This window comes from Halichoeres trimaculatus, unplaced genomic scaffold (assembly GCF_033239565.1).
Source record: "Halichoeres trimaculatus isolate MK-OKI-2021-1 unplaced genomic scaffold, fHalTri1.1 fHalTri1_scaffold_19, whole genome shotgun sequence".
In the NCBI taxonomy this organism is placed as follows: domain Eukaryota; kingdom Metazoa; phylum Chordata; class Actinopteri; order Labriformes; family Labridae; genus Halichoeres; species Halichoeres trimaculatus.
Window position 1 is genome coordinate 21025158 of NW_027437197.1, and position 19482 is coordinate 21044639.

Consider the following 19482-nt stretch of genomic DNA (forward strand, 5'->3'; position numbering starts at 1 on the left):
AGTTGTGTTGCTTTTCTGACATTTATCTTTCCTTTCTCTGCTTGTTTACTTCAACTTTATGGAAATGTGCAACTTAATTGCCAGTTAGCTAAATGACAAATGCAATGTCTGTAATTGATGATGCAGCCTTCCGCTAACACCCAAAGATAGGAAATGCAAATCAAATCAACACAGACATATACACCTTCTGGGAAGAGATGTGAGAACAATGAGTGTGCAGACACTGAATATGCATATTCTAACAGTGTGTGTGTGTCTGTGTGTGTGTGTGATTCCTTCATAGGGTACAAAGCGTAACCTTTTACAACCTTGAGCGGATCTTCACCATCAAGGGCGACTTGGATGCGTGCTGTAAAGCCGAGAGAATGATCAGTGACAAGTCGAGGGAAGCCTACGAGAACGACCTTGCTTCTTTACATGTAAGTTGAGCTCAGAGGTTACCATCTGCATGTGTTTGTGTGTGGCTGCGTGTGTGGTTATGATCTCAGGTTGACTCACTGGGGCTGACAGGTGAACATCGGAGAGGAGCGTTGATAAACGGCAGGATAGCGTTGCTGCTTCACTCAGCGCTTGTTACCAGCAGCATTAGTAATCCTGTCTGCTTGGTAAACGGATAACAGTGAGGTAGTAATGTGTGTGAGTGTGTGTGTGTGTGTGTATGTGTGACTCACACCCACCTCCCCACTGACTGTCTGCGTTTCCACCGTAACACACTGCGTTTCCCAGCATCCATCTGATATCTGTAGGCCGCTCTTTCACCCAGCTCCTCTTTCACGCTGCCCTGATGACATCACCAGAGCCGCAGCCTGAGAGGTCAGCCTCAGAGGAAGAGGGAGCGGTATCACTCACACACACTCCCCTGTGTGTTGCAGTAATATGAAGATGGATGCAGATAAAGTGATTGTGTTGGCTGTGGTGATGTAACATGCAGCGAGGATCACAGTCCCAGTGTCTGCCTTCTTTCACATGAGCTTCCAGGTTTCTCACTCGTTGTGATCGTCCAAATATTGGCAAAGAAATGATCATTAGGAAGTATCACACAGCGTGCGGTTAAATTGTGCCGGCTGGTGCGAGCAGATCTGGCACCTGTCGGGCTGAGCGCTGGCTCTACTGTAAGCGGTGAGGGCCATCTAGCGTGACACTGTGGAAATTACACAGAGCAGAGAGGAAGTAGAAAGAGACTCGTGTCTGCGCAGCCATTATGGCAGAACAGCTGACTGTGGAGGAGAAATGAGTCTGAAATGCTGGTGCAAAATTTAACTCTCTTTAAAATATCAGTGAGGCTTGAGCAAAGATAAACAGACCAAATGCTTTTCTAGGTTTGGGAATGGGAGAGTTTACTCCTCTGGTTCTGTCTCATAATATCAAATCTGGAGAAACATGGTTTCACAGGAAAGCAGCAAATTAAAATCAAAGTTATGCTCTGGTGCATGATGTTGTTGCTGATAAAGGAACAGTTCAAAAAGCTCAGGTTGAGTCTAAAGATCAGCTTCATCATCAGTTCATGAACAGGCCATTTTTTTAAATTTATGGTTATCTTTGTTAAAAGTTGATATTTTTAAACATCTTTTAAATCTATTATTTATTTACAACTCTAATGTTGAGAACTAGGATTGCAAAATTCCAGGAATTTTTAAAATTGTAAGCTTTCCATGGGAATTTTAGGAAACTATTTGGAGTTCACAGGAATTTTCTGGAATTATATTAGCTGCATTTACCTACTTCTATAAGCGTATAACTATTAAATATTTTGGTTTGACACGAGCAGACATGCATGCAATATTTTTAAATAAAATTAAAAGATAATTTCATGAGTTTTCCCTAACTGAGTTTAATTGTCAAGAATAGAGGCATAAATATTTGTCTTATGCAAACATACATGCAGATATGCCTGATTCAAAATTTATAAATCACACTAATCAGTTTTAAGAGCTGTAGAAGTTCAATATTTTCTTTTACAGCACAACACAAAACATAATAAGTGAAAAGAAAATGCAGGTTTTTAAAAAAGCCTGGACTCATTTCTCATATCCTTTTTTAACACCACAAAAAAGCCCCTTTTAAAAAATGTTAAATATTTAGTTCAGCTTCTCTTTAGGCCATGCTTTCTACTCATCAAAGACCTGGACCTCATCGCCTTCAGTGGCTGCTCTCGTTGTGACTGATCGTCATCTCCAGTGTCACGAAATGCATTTTATTTATTGGAAAGAAAAAAAATAAATAAGTTAGATATGAAAAATGTTAAGGCACAAAAAAACAAACCAATCTAAGAGACAAGTCTATAACAACATAGATAATCAGACCATGTGTAAAAGGGTGTAGAATGAAAATAAAAAAACTCATCTAATCCTACCCCTTTATTTTTGTGCTTTTATGAATGTATCTATTGGAGCATGTGTGGGAAAACGAAACAGAAGAAAAGAAAAGCAAACGATTTCTTTTGCAGAACAACAGAAACCATCAACGGGGGAAAAACATTTTAGCAGTCTAATTTTTAGGAAAAAGATTAATATGATGGCAACAAAACCTATAAAATTTCCAATATTGTTAAGCTAAAATTCCCATAGAAATTTTCAGGAAACTTTCTTGAAATTAACTGGAAATGTGTCATCTGAGACAAACAGTTGTAGTACTGGAATTATTTCCAGATTTATGTTTTTGTTGCTTACGAGGCACAGATCTCCACAATCTTTCTTACCTCAAACGTGATGCAGGAAAAAATAGAAAAATATAATTTACTCTAGACATTTACGTTAAAACATTAAGATTTCATTGTTTCGCAGGCTTTGTTCAATGATTTAGAATAAAATAAGATTGGAACATTGAAGGTATATACTGTCAGTTGTAAAAAATCAAAAATAAAAATTGGTATTGGCAGATCAGGCTATTTAAAGATCCATGATTGGTGATTGGACAGAAAACTGTGATTTTTGCACCCCTAATTTCCTTTCATTCCAGGTTATTTTGAATAAATGTAACCTCTATTATCCTAAAAAAATAATAGCTAAGAACTTTTTTTGACCTTGAAAAACTAATTTGCTCTTTTATCTTCTTTTCTGAGTTCAGTCAGACAAATCAAGTTTTTTAGGGCTTCAGCATCTTCATGAACAGATTTGTTTACATTCAGTTATTTAGGCAAGGAGAAAATGTCTTAAGCCCAGCTGGTGATGTTTTCATATGGTTGTGAGAATTATGCTCATTAATGTGAAATCAGTGGATAAGCAGCCTGAACCAGCTTGCAGGTGTTGCTCTATTTTGGAAAACTAGAAATAAAAATGTTTTTGATCTGTATGTTTTTTACAGTTGAAATGTTTGAAGTGAAGAAATAATAAAGGTTTAATAAACTATTGATTTGTTGTCTTTTCTGACACAGCAACAGTCCAACCTGATCCCAGGCCTGAACCTGAGCTCTATGGGCATCTTCTCCTCTATGCCGGTGCTGCCCCCTTCTGCTGGACCACGTGGTGCAGTGTCCCAAATGGCACCAGCAGGGTACAACCCATTCTTAGTGAGTACACTCCTCGTGCTCCTTCTCCAGCAACATGCAGCTCCTGAAGGGATCAGCTGACTTGATAAAGCAATTTGTTTTCATCTGTCGGTAAACCTGTCTCCCCCCTGAAGTGCTTTCAGAAAAAACAATACGGTGTTGACTCAGGTCTTCCTGCGTGATGCTGTACACACTTTGAAACAAGCAAAATTCCCCCATCTTCTCCAGAGATGAGTCAGTTTGTCTGTAAAACAGAGTCTCCACTCTCTGCCAGAGCTAAGTGGTGTGAGACAGCAAGTGAGAATGTCTTTGCGTGCTTCTTAGGAAACAAAGTTAGTGTGTGATTCATTCAGAGTTTATGCCGCAGAATTCCCCTTGAATAAGAGCTGGAGCTGCGTACATGCCTGTGTCAATGAATGTGTGTGATTTTGTGCCATTTGATTGGTCTGCTCCTCTTTCAGAGTCACTCTACACATCTCAGCGGCATGTACGGGGTTCCTCCAGCAGGTGCCATCGCCCACCAGCACTCAGTACGTTCCCACTACAGCCAGTGTTGCCATGGTGATCGGAGAATTAGCCACTAATTGTTCCTGCTTTTCCTGATGCTGCTGAATTGTTGTCATAGTTTTAGGCTTTTAAGGCACGCAAAGACCTCAGGAAAAGCCTCAATTTTTCGAAGCTTTTTGTGCTGATGAGAGCCTGTCTCACCAAGTGGCTTTTGGTGTATGTGGGCGGGACTATCACAGCACAAAGACGCGCATAAAAAAAGATTTATAGAGAGGGATTCATAAATAACAGAGCATGATTACCTCTCAGTCTGTGCTGAAGACTGAACAGTCACTCTGGTATTCCTGTGTACTATCACCAGAGGACCACAAATATTTCTGGAAGGGGACTTTTCAGCCCAGAGTTGCCCTGTGGCTCATAAAAATTCACTTTATGAACCTCGAGTACGTGTGTTACCATGCTAAGGAAAACAAAAACACGGGGCAACCATCGGCCTTAAGAGGAAAGATTCCAGGTCAGACCCAGCCCGAGCAGGATGTTTATCTAAAAAGAACACCCTTGAAGAGAGCTCAATTTAGCTCCCTTGCTTGTGGTGTCATCATTTTCAGCTGCTTCTCAAGAATCTGTCGAGTTGAATCAGGATTTTTGGGACTATTTTAAGCTGTTTAGGTTTTTTTCCCCCAATCACTGTCAGAAGGAGAGTTCAGTGAAAGTGTGCTGAAATATTTCTTCTTGTTTGTGCTTTTTCAGCAACAGGCTCAAGAACAGGAGGTTGTCTACCTCTATATTCCAAATCATGCAGTGGGAGCCCTGATTGGCAAGAAGGGCCAGCACATCAAACAACTCGCCCACTTTGCTGGAGCCTCCATTAAGGTGGGTTCATCACATGTCAACACAGAGCTGACTTCAATTAGCAGGATGGATGAAGTGGTCGAACTGTGTCTCATCACGGCGGAGGATTCACAAACATATCTCTGAGAGGAAGTAATCAAGTCTGCAATCTGTTCTTGCTGAGTCAGCAGCTCTGCACGGACCACAGCTGAGGATGTTAGTTACTCACGGGCAAAAACAAACAACAAAACGGGGGATGACTAGTGAGAGGAGAATTTCAGAAAGCCCCTCAAGCCCCATCTGCAGAGATGGGACAGCTGGTGGATGAACTCTGATGATGTCATGGAAGAGGGCTCTTAGGTTGTAGGAATTTGCAGAAGTCACAGATTATTATTTTTATTTTCTTTGTGCATTAACTGAACCAAAACCTTCCTCAGATTCATTTTACCTTCATATTTGTCTTCATAACCTGCTTATGTGTGTGTTTTTGTGTGTGTGTGTCAGATTGCCCCACCTGAAAGCCCAGATGTAACTGAGAGGATGGTTATCATTACTGGAACCCCAGAGGCTCAGTTTAAGGTAGAAACACCAGATATGAGTGCATGAAAATGCTCCAGTATGATGCTTAATGCTACAATTGTGTGCAGCATTTTGAGAATAACGTTTTGTCTTTGAGATATTTTTAAAAGTGTAGCATGACTACTTGTCCTGTATTATAGTAAACATCAGCGGATCACTGTCCCTCCCCCGTTTTCTCCAGTCTCTCCTTGCCTCATACCCTCCTCTGTATTCCAGGCCCAGGGTCGGATATATGGGAAGCTGAAAGAGGATAACTTCTTTTCAGGGAAACAGGACGTCAAACTGGAGACGCACATCAAGGTCCCCTCATGCACAGCTGGGAGGGTCATCGGAAAAGGTGGCAAGACGGTGAGTCGATGCTCCATTGAGTGTTTTAAGAAGTGTTTTTTTTGTTTAACTGTTTTTAAAGCAGACATCTTTTTTGTTTCCAGGTAAATGAGCTGCAGAACCTTACAAGCGCTGAGGTCATCGTACCGCGGGACCAAACTCCAGATGAGAACGATGAGGTCTTTGTTAAAATCAGCGGGCATTTCTTTGCCAGTCAGGTAATCAACACTCATCATCTAACTTATGTGTCACTTATACACTTAAGTCAAAAACATGTACCTAAAGAATGAAAAGATTTTTTCTTTTGCTTTAACTTTAAAGAGTACAAAAAGTGAGCTTAGATAAGAAGCAATCAAATGAAAAGCCACAGGTGTTTTTTGTTCTTTGATTTTATGATTATTTCACTAATTAGATCCTAATCAGCTTTGATTAAAAGCTGTGTGACAGAGCTATGGACAAACCTAATTATCAGTCCTTTTCTAGCTAGCTTCTTTTTCTCTGCCCTTACCTTTTTTCTCTTCTGTCCAGTTTTTTTACTCCTGTATGAAAAACTACATTTTGAAGCAAGACTTGTCAAAATTCTAAAGAGAATTTACTTCAGTACTTGCTGAGATCTCATCAAAATTTCATTTAAGATATCAAAACTTCACTTAACAATCATACATGTCTGTGTCAACTAGCTACACAAGTTGTTTCTGGAGCTTTCCATCACGTGACCTGGGCTGTGTCCTAAACCATGTACTCCTGCATTTAGACTCTTTATTTTGAGTGTATAAGCGTTGAAACTGACATTACGGAAAATTGTTGTGCAGCTTGAATTTTCAGGTGGTTCAAAACAGTGTAAGACATTTCTTACACTCAGCCATATTGGCTACGTAGAGGAAAGGGATGGGCACAGATCAAACGGTTTATGGGAACAATTAATGAATAGCAAAGAACATCTGTGACTGGCTCTGAGATGCAATCATAATTTATGGTAAGTGTGAGGCTGCAGTTTTTGATTTAGGACAACCCTGTCCTGTAAGATTTTGTGCTCTGGTACAGTAAGTACACAGTGTTTGCAGCGCACTTCATGTAAGTGTACTTATGGATGTAAACAAGCCCTGGTCTTCAGTAGTGTATAGAATTTACTCAGGTATCATGGAGATGACGTCGTTTTCAGATGAAGATACAAATCTTGTATATCAGCAAAAATTTCTCATCTAAAACTTGGCAAACTATTGTATGATGAAGAACTTGTGAAGCTCATGGACACACTGGGAAGTTAGCTTTACAGTGGAGCCCCATAAACCCAACACTAAGTATTGGTCAGGAGACTTGGTAACTACAGTCAGTGGATTTCTGGCTTATACCTAACTCTGCTCCAAGGGGCAATATCCAGTTAGTAAAAATGAAGCCCATGCAGAAGCGCTAAAAGTTGCTGTTCATCAAGAATGTACTTAAGGCTGGCTGCAGAAAGACCAAAAGTCATGTACACACCCAGCCATAAAAATGGACTTTTAGGGCATTAAAAAACATATTTACAGCCTGGTTAAAAAAACAGCTTGGGTCTAACATGCTGTTTTCACTATCAGCACACACTGTATGGTGAGTGAATTTTTTCTTCTAACTCACCAGTTTAGAAGTTATTAGGATGGTTTGATTGTCCAATCAGAGACACAGCTCAGGTCATGTGACTGATGGGCACCTTGTAGCTTAGAAAGGAAGCTCAAAGCTGGTGTCATAGCAAGTGTGGCTGTGTCCATGGATTGGCTTCATTTCATGGTTTCAGGAACACATGAGTGACGTCGCAGAGGCTACGTTCATGTTTTAATACAAACTATGCTCTGATCCCAGTTCTTCAGCCTAATTGAGGTTCTTTACCATAACTTTAACAAGTGGTCTGTGGATTCTGACACTTCTAAATTCTAATGCAGAAATAAATTGAACTAACAGGAACTGGTTCCTACAGAAACAGAAGATGGGGGTATCAGGTTATAACAACTTTTGAGCTTTTAAGCTTTTGAACTTATCCTGTCTGCACGAGATGAAAAAAAGACCTCTGCAGGACTTTACTTGGAACAAAAAAAACATTTAAAAAATTATAAATTCCTTTCCACCATCTGTCCACGCTAGCCTTCTAAACTGTCCTGTATTAATTGACACCTGATCCACCGTGCTTTGTCTCCCCATCAGACTGCACAGAGGAAGATCCGGGAGATCATTCAGCAGGTTAAACAGCAGGAACAGAAGCACCAGCAGGGCGCCGCCGTGTCACCGCACCACTCCAAGTGAGCAGCCGGGTGGCTCCAGCGGGCACCAGCCAATGAATGTAGCCCTCCCAAATGGACAGAGACCTACCCTGATAAAAAGGCCAAGGCCAAGGGGGACATGCAGGGCAGACCAGCAGCACTGGGATCAAAACCAAAGAACTCGGGGGGAAACAAGTGAGAGCCAAAGGCTGAGGGCATTGTGTTGCACTGCCAGCCCTGTGAGAGCAGATGGAGTGGGAAGCTGTACTGATAGAATATAAGAAAAAGACCAAAAAAAAAAAGAAAAAAAGAAAAAAAATAAGGAAGGTGGAATTTGGCTGAGAATTTGGGAACTGTTGACTTCACAGTTAAAAGGTGAAGAGGAAGTAGTTTGTTGCCCTGCGTAACGTTATCTCTTTAGTTGGACTAACATAGGCCTAACAATTGGGTAAAGAAACTGTGTTAACATGAGGCGTTGTGACCGATATTTGGGTTAGAATGAGAGCGAGTGACAATGGACACCTTCTCTCACAGAGAGGTAGAGATTAAGATTGCAAGATTTAATATCAATAGCAGTATTAATACAGAGTAGAGAGTATATTGATACACACTGAGAGTATGCACTGTTATTTTTCTACCAGAATGACAGTTCCACTTGGTGTCGTTTTAAATATTTTGCTTGTTCTGGAGATTGATCAGGCTGTCGCAGCCACAGAAAAGTGGTTTCCTTTTGTTTGTTCACATTATAGGCCACTAAAATCAAAAAGAAAACCCCTATAAGTAAAACTGGTGAGTGAGTCTGTGTAACAAGCCTGTGTGTGTGCCAACGCAAAAGATAACGTCCCTTTGTAACATCTCTCACCATTCATACCTGACGCTACGCTCGTTGTTTTACTCTTTCTTTCTTTTTCTGCTTCACTTTCTCGTCGCTTTCGCATCTCACGCATTACGTTTAATAGGATGAAAATTTCTGTCGTCGAGTATCACTTTTTTTTTCTGTAGCCTTTTTTACAACATCTAACTGACTGCCACTTTTGTTTAGCAGAGGTTAAACGCAACAGAGGGGTTAGTTTTTATCAGAAACCTGGTATCACTGTCCCACGCTGTACAGGAAATAGGATATCTACATTCATATTTGTCCTGGTGTAATCAAACTGATGCATCTAAAGGCATCAGAGCAAAAATTGACGTCTTAAAAAAAAAGAAAAAATTGGTGCACTTTTGCTTGTTAGCCAGTCTTTTTGAATGTGCACCACCTCACGCTCTGCCTTATGAGGACTTCGCAAGGGCCAATCAGGAAGTGAGATGTGGGCCTAACCAGGGGGGAGGGGGGTGACGGGTGGGAGGGGAGGGTGCAGACTTGTGGTGTGAAGAGTGGCAGTGAGGAGTCATTTTGAGGGCGGGGTTTAAAGGGGAGGCACTGTATGACCTGTGGTGCACACACAACCGCATACGTGACCGCAGCAGCGTTTGGCTTTAACCCTCTCTTTGTCAGGGAGCTTTCTAAAACGGCATGACAGCTGTGAATGTACGATATGCAGCCTTTTTCAGAAAAACGTCACCCCTGCAGTGTCCAGAGAGGTCGGGCCAGAGGCACAGACACTCAGATTGTCATTCTCACTCTCACTCCTTTTTTTTTTCTTTCTCTTTATTATCGAGAGCTGGCCGACCGCTGTGCGAGCATGCTGGACACGCAGGTCCTGGTGTCCCCTCTGTGCTTCACTTTGGGGACCCTGGAAGCTTGTTGCCTTATTTTGTCACCTGTCAGAAAAAAAATCACTCATTCATCAGCTTCATCTTCCAGACGCAAGGTTATTGCCAATACGCACAGCTTCCTCCTTGTGTGTGTGTATGTGTGTGTATGTGTGAGTGTGCGTGGCATGTGTGTACATATATATAAAAAGAGAGAGTAATATTTATGAATCTATTTTTTTCCTATTTTGTGATGAGAGCTATTGATAAGAAACAAAAAGAAAACAAAGTCCTTTTTCTTTTTTTCCTCAGTGGGACACTGCCATATTATTTTGAAGGGAAGTGTTTATTTTCTTGAAAACTAGACTATGAATAATAATATTATAAAGAAAAACCTGAAAAAATAGGAGAACAGTAAAGTGAACCAACGCGTTAACTTTGGTCAGGATGTGAACAGTGCGCATGTCAGTATTGTGATCTACCTCAGGCTTCAGGGTACCTCAGTCCAATCTTTCATTTCCCCTTTTTCAACATTTTGTATGCCTTGTTAACTGATCATTTTGAGCGTTTTTAATTTTCTTTTTTAATGAAAATAAAAAGAACAAGATCTAAAGTAAGCTCTAAACTCTTCAGGTCCAGCCAACTAGTGAAACTTTGTAAAACCGTAGTGAACTCTGGTGGATTGTCTCTGCCTGGACGCCATACAACCTCTTAAAAAAACATCACAGGATTTTCAAAGTCGATTTTTATCGCAAGAAAGGAATGAAGAGCAGGATCTAAGGGGTACATACCTGCCCGAAGTGGTTCTGAATGTGGATGTTGTGTACTGATTTCACCATCAAACAAAGAAAAAGATGACGGAAAACTAACCAACTGTACCTCCTGTTTTTCCCAACTGTACCTCCGGGTTTTTTTAGACTTTCAAAAAAAAATATGAAGCTTATTCACTTGTGAAAAAAAAAAAAGAATTTTATAATGACCCCACCTGATCTTTACCAGCTCTATTTGTTTATACTCTGGGGTTGATTTGAAGAAAAAACACAAAGCTGCAAAAATACACTGACAGGACTCTTGAACATGGTGTAAAACTCTTGTCTTCTGTGTAGAATGTAGAACAACTCTAGTCTAGCGGTTGAGATGTCACTGTGTACGACAAGATAACTGTATATCTGTAAACATGTACAATAGAGTCACACAAAATGCATCAAATTTCTGTCTCTCTATAACACTTACCATTCTGCACCTGCGTTTGTTAAAGATGGTGGGAGGAGTTTGGAGCGTCACAGCTTCCCTCAAAAATGACCTCTGAACGGTTTTCTCATCGATCTGCCGAATCTCTGTTATTGTTGTTGTTGTTGTGCTGTAAATTTAAGAATTACCTCTCAGAAATAATGGCTGACTTTTACTAGGCCTGACTAAAACCATTGTAGGGGAAAGGTGATTAAATAATGGGAAGATGTAGTGCAGTAACAAACCGTGAGGTTTGAGTATAGCTAGGCAGTGGGAGACCGGAGCATAGACACCAATTTGTGTTTTAGGCTAATATCGGCAGCACATTGCACAATAAGTAAAATTTAACTAAATGACTCAAAAAGAAAAGAAATAATAAAATCAAATGTGCTGCAAATATTAACACTGCTGACGTTCATGAGAATGGAAAACAAGGGTGACAGTTCTAGAAAAGGGAGCACAAAATCAACGACTAATAAGCTTTTGTAGGAAAGTCACAGATCTACGTGTTAGTGTGAACAATTTCTTCCCCATCATTCATCGGCCTGGATATTCCACTTTAGAAGGCTGTATCAAACAGGGGAACACCAAGTTTTTTTCCTTGATTATCACAGAACTCTTTGGGGTTCTTAAACCTTACTTCCTGTTGTACATTTACGTTGTCCAGGATGCTGCGAAGTAGCCTCCGCCTCTCCTCTCTAACAGGCTGCCTGCTGCGCCTGTTGTCCTCGACCAGGTTCATAACTGAGTCAGTCACTATCGGTGTCAGGGGAGCACATACGCCGTCATATTCATGCCACCAACTTCTGTGCACAGTTAAACTTCTCTAAAACACAGAATATGTAGTTTGTTATTGTTGCTGTTGATCATCACTTACATTGTCAAAGCCCCAAAAATCCTCCTTTACCTCACATCCAGAAATCTTAGGATGACAGAGAGATGAGCCTGCACGTTGAGAGTGTAACACTCAGCTGCTGCTGTTCATCACGGGGAAGGTCCAGTTAGGTCCAAATGTTATCAAGGAAAACTGGTTCTGATTGTGTGCCACTGACCTTTTTGTTAGGCAACGACACAGGGCAAGATGTTTAAAGAGGGGTATTGTGCTTTCATGTATTTTTAACATGAATATAAAACAACAATCCTGGCTGTCCATGCTGAATTTGTAAACATTTTCAGACAGCTACATATTCATATGTTGTAGATATCCCTTAATTTGACTGTAAACTGCTCTAAACAGTATGTTCTAAAAATGCTTTGATATCTTAACGAGGCTTTCTGAGGTGATGAGGTCATCACATAAGGATTTCCCGACGGGTTCATGAGATGTTACAGCGGGCCTCAAACACCAAGGTCTGCCCATAGCTTTGCCCCCAGCAGGTTTTCAAAGGCCTGGCCAATCAGAGAGAGGGGGTTGATGGAATGGACAGCCTTAAAGAGACAGCAGCTCAAAAGCTTAATATGGGATTTCTAAAACGATGTGAGACGAATAGGATTTCTTGTGGCCGTAAATCGCTTGAAGCTAATACAGAGGTTCCAGAGGGACAGTAAAATGAAAAAAGTACAATACCCCTCTTTAAGCCACTCAATCCTGGTTATTGTGTCGACAGTGCTGCTGAAAAAAAGGAAAAACAGAACAGCATGTTCAGTGTAACACAACCCCAGAGCCAGTCAGAAAAGTACGAACGTTTTTCTGTCCTTTCTTGATGAAGGGCCTTAAATTCAGGCGTTGGTCTCCCACTCCCCTAAAATTGTCTCTTCTCCTCCGTGCAAACTGTTGAAGTTGCATTGCTTGTTTGTTAGCCCTCTTGAATTTGCTGAAAGTATCTTGTGAATCCACTTCTTGAAAAGCCTCAGTCTGACCAGGAGATGGCGGTAATTCATTCAGATTCAATGACTTAATCAAAAAAGAAGCTGAGGATTGTCAGTAGTTGCTGGGTTTTTGATGATAGCCTCGGGAAAGCAGTGCCTACCCTGCCTACCCTGACGACTCGTCACTGATTAAGTAAAAGTTAGTGTTTGTCTTTAGAGTTGTTTTGCCTGTCGAGAGCTGACTGACTTTTATTTTCGAGGGCAGACTTTTGTCATCAGTTGAGGTGAATTATTTTTTCGTCCCAGTGAACACAGACTAGCAGTGCTAAAATCAATAAACTAAAGGTCTATCAAACTCACACAATGCCTGAGGCTGAGTCAGGAAGCCTCCCCACAGCCGGTACAGTACCTCAAACTGATGACGACAGCTTGCCAGACCTGATCAAATACCCCCAACCTTACTATATGATCTCCGAATGCAGTACGGTGCTTCAGTTCCAACTTGACGTCTCCTTTGACGGTCACTGCTTTAAGGAAATGTCAGAGGAAAGATGGCTTTTCATGGTAGCACTGGAATATGTAGTTTTGTCATTCGTGGTCTGTTGGACTGTCAGGAGTAGCTTTTTTTTAGAGCAGATTTCATTTAAAGGCTCACAGAGTACTCTAATCTGAGATTGTTAGAATGACGGTTTTGTTTTTTTATTTCCAGGATTGGTGTTTTTTCCTTTAAGTTTTGTGGGGTTTGCTAGACATTAATATTCAATACCAGAAAATCAATCACACACATCACTGCGGGTGTACTGTGTTGTTAGTCATATCACATGGTGGTTGGATAGCTTAGACTTTTTTCTGTTTGTTTTCTGTTGATCTGGCTTTCTCGTCTTTTACACTGATTTAATAATGTAGTCTGGGGCAGTAGCTGGGATTCTTTTGCTTTAATATTCATTCCTGTTAGATCACTATCAATAATACTAGCTGTTAAAATGTGGTTGAATATCCTAGCTAGGGTTTTGAGCTGATTTGGGAATCAGAAAGGCAAAATAAACAACCTGTGACATGCAAAGAAGGAGTTGACAAGAGTATCCAGGTTTTTTAAAAAAGCTGATAAAACGTGACTGAACTGAAAAGAGGGCATTCAACAACCATCCAAATAACACAGCTCAACTGAGAAAGGATTTAGTGAGGAGATATGCAGAACCACAGCAGTGTTTTTTGTCTTGTCTTGTTTTCAAATGAGAAAAACACAAAGCATTGCATGAGACTGTTTTAGGTGATCCAGTGTGTACAACACTTCATATTATAGCACTAGACCTCCAGTAGTGGTTTTACATGGATCCATCTCTTGACTGATTTTCACAATTTGGGAGATTCTTTTTTCTTTCCTCAGACAGTCACAACTCTCAAGTCCTACATTTACCACGGGTCTGTAAAGGTCCCAACACCTCAAGGTGATCAGTGACTGTGTGCTGGACAGACATACGATCCATTATTAACACATCTAGTGGATCCATGCCTTTCTGGGTACAGCCATGCTGTTGTTTTGAGTTGTGAGTGAACTGTATTGCTGAGCAACCTGGATCTGAGCAATAAAGAACATTTGAAAAAACACATCTTTAATACTTTTTTTCATTATTTTAACATTTTTTCATCTTTGAAATCAAAGCAACTGACTGTGATCTGACATAATACAGATGTACAAGCAAACTGTGAATAACACGCTTAAACAGAGGCTACAGAGAGCTGACGAATCTTAACCCACACGATGAAAGAGTCTAAAAATATCACTTTGAAGAATGAAGACGTTTTATGGGCCAGAACGGAGCAAAAGAAACATCGACAACAGAAATAGCAGAGACAGGGTTCACACACACAGCAACACTGCTTGAAAATAACTGCACATTCACTTTGAGACAAAAATACAGACTATTGAAACCTTGACAGAGCAAAACAGAGTTTTATATTTATCCACAAACTGTTTTCTTAAAATGTATCTTGAACTCTGCTCTCTAAATTACAATCCAGACAAAAAAAGATGTTTAAATCTGAAAAACAGTACAAAATTTGTTCCATATACTGTAAAAAGAAGTCATACTTTGTTCACAAAATGCAGTATCAAGCAAGAAAAATACAGCTCATTTGTAGATTTATACACGCTGCAATAATTTTCTGTGTCTGTTACAAATACTTCCCAGTCTTCCATGGAAAGCTGTTTGGGTTCGCATCAGATTGTTCACATGTCCATGTTGGAGGTAGAAGTTTGAAATGGCCCATCACTGCACAACAGGCACTTCAACAAACGATTTTTTACTGAAGTACCATGACTTTAAGAATGCAAGTTACCTCAAAATCTCTCTCATATGACTGCTGTACATTCAGACATCTATACACACTCGTCACCAGCAGGCTGAGCCCACAGAAGTTTTGGCGCAGAAACATTTGGTTAAATAAAAAACTGCTCCAAACCAGCTTCTTGATCCTTCTGTAGCTCCAGAAAAGTATAAATAAATAAACCCTTCCCTCATAAGAGTGCTGTTTTTCCCAAGTCTTTACTGCTAATACATTCAGTCCATTAAGGAGTCCAATGGAATTAACTCCCAGAGCGAATCACTTCACCTTCTTGTCCTCAATGAGCCCATTCTGTGCCTGGACATCGAGTTTGAGTCGCTTCTGACTGAAGTGCCGGATGAGAGCGCCGGGCAGCAGGGCCATGCAGGCGATCGCTATAAGCTGCAGAAGCCGCTCCCAGGAGAACAAGTCATCCAGAGACGACACCTCCGACAGCATGACCCCCGTCTGCACGCAGATGAAGTTGTACGGTAAGAGGCCTACCAAAGCAAAAAAGAAAGAGTTTTATTCACAGTGCAGAGAAAAACACTCTGACATTTGTTTGACCTGATGCATGACTACAGTCTGTGATCTGCGACCGATAGAAAAAGAGCGTTTTTATTATTTTCCTGGAAAACGTCCCCACGTCGTTCTGATTTAATGTGTGAGTACAGCTTGTGGAGAGTGTGTCGTACATTACTCTCTGACAGCTCTGACAAGTCGTCAATCAGAAGCGCGCATGTTTGCTTACCAATGAAGATGGAGCAGAAGAAGAAGGTGATGGGGATGTTGACAATCGGGGCAGACATGTTCAGAAACCAGTTTGGAGACATGGGGAAGAATCTCAGGAAGAGCAAGAAGAAGAACAAACAGTCCTTGTTGTCCTCAACCTGAGAGATAAACAGAAAATACATTTCGATCTATGAAGGGACAATGTTTACATTTTAAGCCTCAACTTTCCAAGACAACCAACTCTACCAGAAATTTGTCTCACCATTTTTTGCACATCATAAGCATCATGTGGATATATGCATATGCAATGAGAGCACCTGGAGGAGCAGCTCATGTTTCCTCCATAAACTAGTCTCAATGTTTATTGTCTTTTTATTGTCTTGGATAACAAACCAACCTTTTTCTGCAGCATAGACACTTTGTCAGGGAAGAGCTTAATAATGTATTGTTTTCCAAAAGCCTGGGACAGGAGGTAGCACATGGTGGAGCCCAAAGTGGTGAGCACACAAGCAAGCAGAAGTCCTTGATACGGTCCAAATATAGCTCCTGCTAGAATATTCTGCACAAAAAAAACACAAATTGGAGAAGGCTGGGTTTAGTCGACATCATTACAATGTGTGGTGACAAGCCCTGACGTGCTATCTCTTCCTGTGATCTAACAGCGGTTTTAAGCGTAGGACACTTGGTGTCACTCATTCTCACCAGCATGTGGTGTGTGTGTGGTTGAGGTGTCCTCTTGAGCAACACTGTCAGTTGCAAAGATAAGCTAATGTGAGCAAGGAAGACAAGCTGTCATTAAAGCCCAAGAGCAAGCCTGACATTCCTTTGTGGTGCGAGCTCATGGCATATTTATATCCATTGCATTGTGCCTTTAAAGAAGAGACTCGACAAGGTCAAGTGCTAAGTCATTTAAACTTAAAATACAACTTGCGTGCATTTCTTAGTCCTTTAAATCTACAAGCCATGACAGATATTCTGCAAATTTTAATCCATGTGTCATATTTCACTGCTTATTTCACAATAAAGATCATAAAAGCTTATTTTTCTGAACACATCAACTTAGTTTAGAGACGTAAAACTAATTATTTGGACTGTACCAGGAATGAGGATCCAGGGATGGCAAAGGACTGCTTGTAGAGATATGCGCTACAGAAGAGCAGCAGGACATATCCTGTGTGCTCTGTCTTATAAAACTGCAGAAGCTCAGCTAGTTCCCTCAGCTCCTCCAGATCTGAGGGGAACTTCAACCTGCAAGAATAACAAGAAGATTTAAACAAAGTTAGTCGCTGTATAAACTGGGATGATACATAACTTACTCATATTAAATATCTGTAAACAATTAAAAGCAATTCACTGTTTGAACTATTAAATATAGCAATTATGGGTAGAAAAGGGTGTCACCATAGCTTGGCCAAAACACTCAAGGTGTTTATGGAGCAAATTGTAACGTGCTAAGCATAAATAATCAGATTATCTTGTCTTAATCTTGTCTTAATGCTGATACACAGAGTTTATGGGCGTAATTTTGCTTTGAACTATTTCCTGTCAGTGTTTTACTCCTACATATCAGAAAGCAGATATGACCCTCTTGGTTATTACAAACAAATCGAGCTAACTATAGTCCAAGGTTTTTGACAGTAAAGTTAAAGGGATACACATTAAACACCAATTAATACTCTGTGCAGGGATTTGGTCGTGCGTAAAACCAAAACAGAAGACTTCCTCCGGTCACCTGCTGGACTCCTCCGGGCTGTCCACGGTCTCTTCTGTCTCCACATGTTGTTCCTCCGCAGCTGGATGAGGACGCCGCCGTGGAGCCGCAGGAAGATACAGGGACAGTGAATATAGGTACAAGCTGGCTGCAACAACAACAGCGATAAATCCGATAAGTGAGCGCATATTCCTCACTTTGTTGGTCTCTTCACGTCTTCTGCTCCTTGTTGTCAGGAAGAGAAACAATGGCCAACCTCTGCAGTCTCGACTCGCATTGGTCCTCTGGCACCAGTCTCCGAGACATGCGCGGTAGCTCATGAGGGAAAATGTGTTAAACTACTGTACTGAAGAGTGGTTTGGTCACGTGAGTCCCTGTGCGGTTTCTGGGGAAGGGTCAACAGGGTCCGGCGCCCCCGTAAAACTGAACCTGAACCACCTGTGCCCCTCTCCACCTCAACACCCAACAAATAAATATACAGAAAAATAAAAGCTTTGGTATGACGCCGATATGACAGGCGGAACCAATGCGCGTGGCATTTGGTTCCAGTCGGACCCCGGAAGCTCGCTGACGTTGTGTGCAGCGCGGGAGAAAGAGAACATAAACATTACCACAGAGAATTAAAGTGAGCATAAAAATGTTATTTGTGTAATTGTTACAAAGTAAAACTTTTGGACAAAAAATTTGTTCACCGTTATGTTTTGTATTCCTCTCTATCGCTTTTTTTTTTTTTTTTTTTTTTTTACTAATAGTTTAAAATTAGAAGAAAAGGGGATAATACGTCCCATTACTGCCCTCAGTAGAATGATAAGAATGACAAGGCAGATACTAAAAGTCACAGCTGAAGACGTGTGTCAGAGAGCTGAGGGGGCACAGAAAGAGGGCTATATTGACAGTAAGAGAAAGAAAGAGAAGTGACATGAAATGTGCAGTTTAATGAAAGTTCACAACATTTAAACAACACAGAGGGGAAAACCTTTATATTTCCTTTATATATTAATATGACAAGTGTACTTTCTCTAGCATGTGTGCGTATATTCATGTAGAAAATACATGTTTACATTCAGTTTCTCTTTCTCCACAGACATCAGTTTAAGTAGAGAAGATACCAGTGTTGCCAAACCTTGTTCCCAAGGGCCTTGATTGGGGACTGAAGGAGGAGCTTTGAGGCAGCAAATTGTTGCACATGCACACATTTTAGCTCCCATAATAGCCCATATACAGAAGCCCAGTAGATTTAGTTAGTGAATTTGTTCAGACATTGAATGACTTCAGGCAGGAGTTATATTTTTATGAAGTTAAGTGCGAGGTGTTGAACATTTCTGGGCAATGTGATAAAACCCGGCCAGCTGTAAAACAACAAAAAAGCTAAGATCTGAACTCTGTTAGCACTGTGTAATGACTACTGTCGATCAGAGAGAGTCAGAAAGAGATAAAGATGGGTTTTGCACAACACTTTTCTACCCTATCATTGATCTGTTCCTCAGTGAGAATAACAGACAATTTTCCACACTAACTGTAACATAATGGATAGCATCCAGACTCTAAACCCTAAAATAGATGCATTTCTCAAAGAGACAGCTCTATACTCATTTGCTTGATTGTATGATTGAAGTGTTGATAATTTGGAGCTTGAACTTTATAGACAGGAAAATACAGACCGGAATGCAAAGACCCTCCAGTTCAATTCACTTAGCTGTATAAAGAAGGGCTTTTTGAGCTCTGCAGGCTTTGCAAAACAGCACTTGTGGTCCCACTGAGTTACTTCTGCTTCTTCTACTTTAAAGCTAGTGAAAACATGCTTTAGATACACAGTGAATGATGACAGACTAAGCAATCTGGGTGTACTGAGCATTGAGTCTAGGAGGGCAAAGGCTTTGAACCTTGACTCATTTGTTTATCTGTTTGCTAGAAATCACGAAAAGCACAGAATACAGTTGCTGTAATTTGAACTCCTATATAGGAAAATGCCTAGACCAGCTTTATAAAGGCTATAATGGATGCTCTTATTGTTTTATCTA

At 40.7% G+C, this 19482-nt stretch overlaps 2 protein-coding genes across 6 annotated transcripts in view; one reads left to right on the plus strand and one right to left on the minus strand.

The window, feature by feature from the left end:
- Window positions 1-14271, plus strand: part of igf2bp2a (insulin-like growth factor 2 mRNA binding protein 2a) — a 64311-nt gene extending 50040 nt beyond the window's left edge. For 4 of the 5 annotated variants that reach the window (XM_074695409.1, XM_074695411.1, XM_074695412.1 and 1 more), the window contains 8 exons: window positions 284-419; window positions 3374-3508; window positions 3949-4017; window positions 4745-4867; window positions 5330-5404; window positions 5621-5752; window positions 5836-5949; window positions 7907-14271. In XM_074695409.1, coding sequence (XP_074551510.1) covers window positions 284-419; window positions 3374-3508; window positions 3949-4017; window positions 4745-4867; window positions 5330-5404; window positions 5621-5752; window positions 5836-5949; window positions 7907-8005 — 883 coding nt within the window. In that variant the 3' untranslated portion in view covers window positions 8006-14271. The remainder of the gene's footprint in view (window positions 1-283; window positions 420-3373; window positions 3509-3948; window positions 4018-4744; window positions 4868-5329; window positions 5405-5620; window positions 5753-5835; window positions 5950-7906) is intronic. The other variant, XM_074695410.1, reaches the window with a different exon arrangement.
- A 67-nt stretch (window positions 14272-14338) lies between these two features.
- LOC141808338 (transmembrane protein 41A-A-like) lies at window positions 14339-17963 on the minus strand. Its single transcript, XM_074694884.1, has 5 exons — window positions 17483-17963; window positions 16848-16998; window positions 16148-16309; window positions 15770-15908; window positions 14339-15518 (listed from the first exon to the last, which is right to left on the minus strand). Exons 1-5 carry the CDS (start codon window positions 17779-17781, stop codon window positions 15298-15300), a joined length of 972 nt encoding a protein of 323 aa, XP_074550985.1. The 5' UTR covers window positions 17782-17963; the 3' UTR covers window positions 14339-15297.
- Window positions 17964-19482: the final 1519 nt, after the last annotated feature.

What these genes read in the sequence shown, in the direction of transcription:
- LOC141808338 (XM_074694884.1), bottom strand. Translation starts at nt 17,781, where the DNA reads ATGAGCTACCGCGCATGTCTCGGAGACTGGTGCCAGAGGACCAATGCG. An exon ending in TCCCTGGATCCTCATTCCTG is followed by an intron (nt 16,310 to 16,847) that starts GTACAGTCCAAA and finishes TTTTTTGTGCAG; the next exon opens with AATATTCTAGCAGGAGCTAT. An exon ending in CTTCTGCTCCATCTTCATTG is followed by an intron (nt 15,519 to 15,769) that starts GTAAGCAAACAT and finishes TTGCTTTGGTAG; the next exon opens with GCCTCTTACCGTACAACTTC.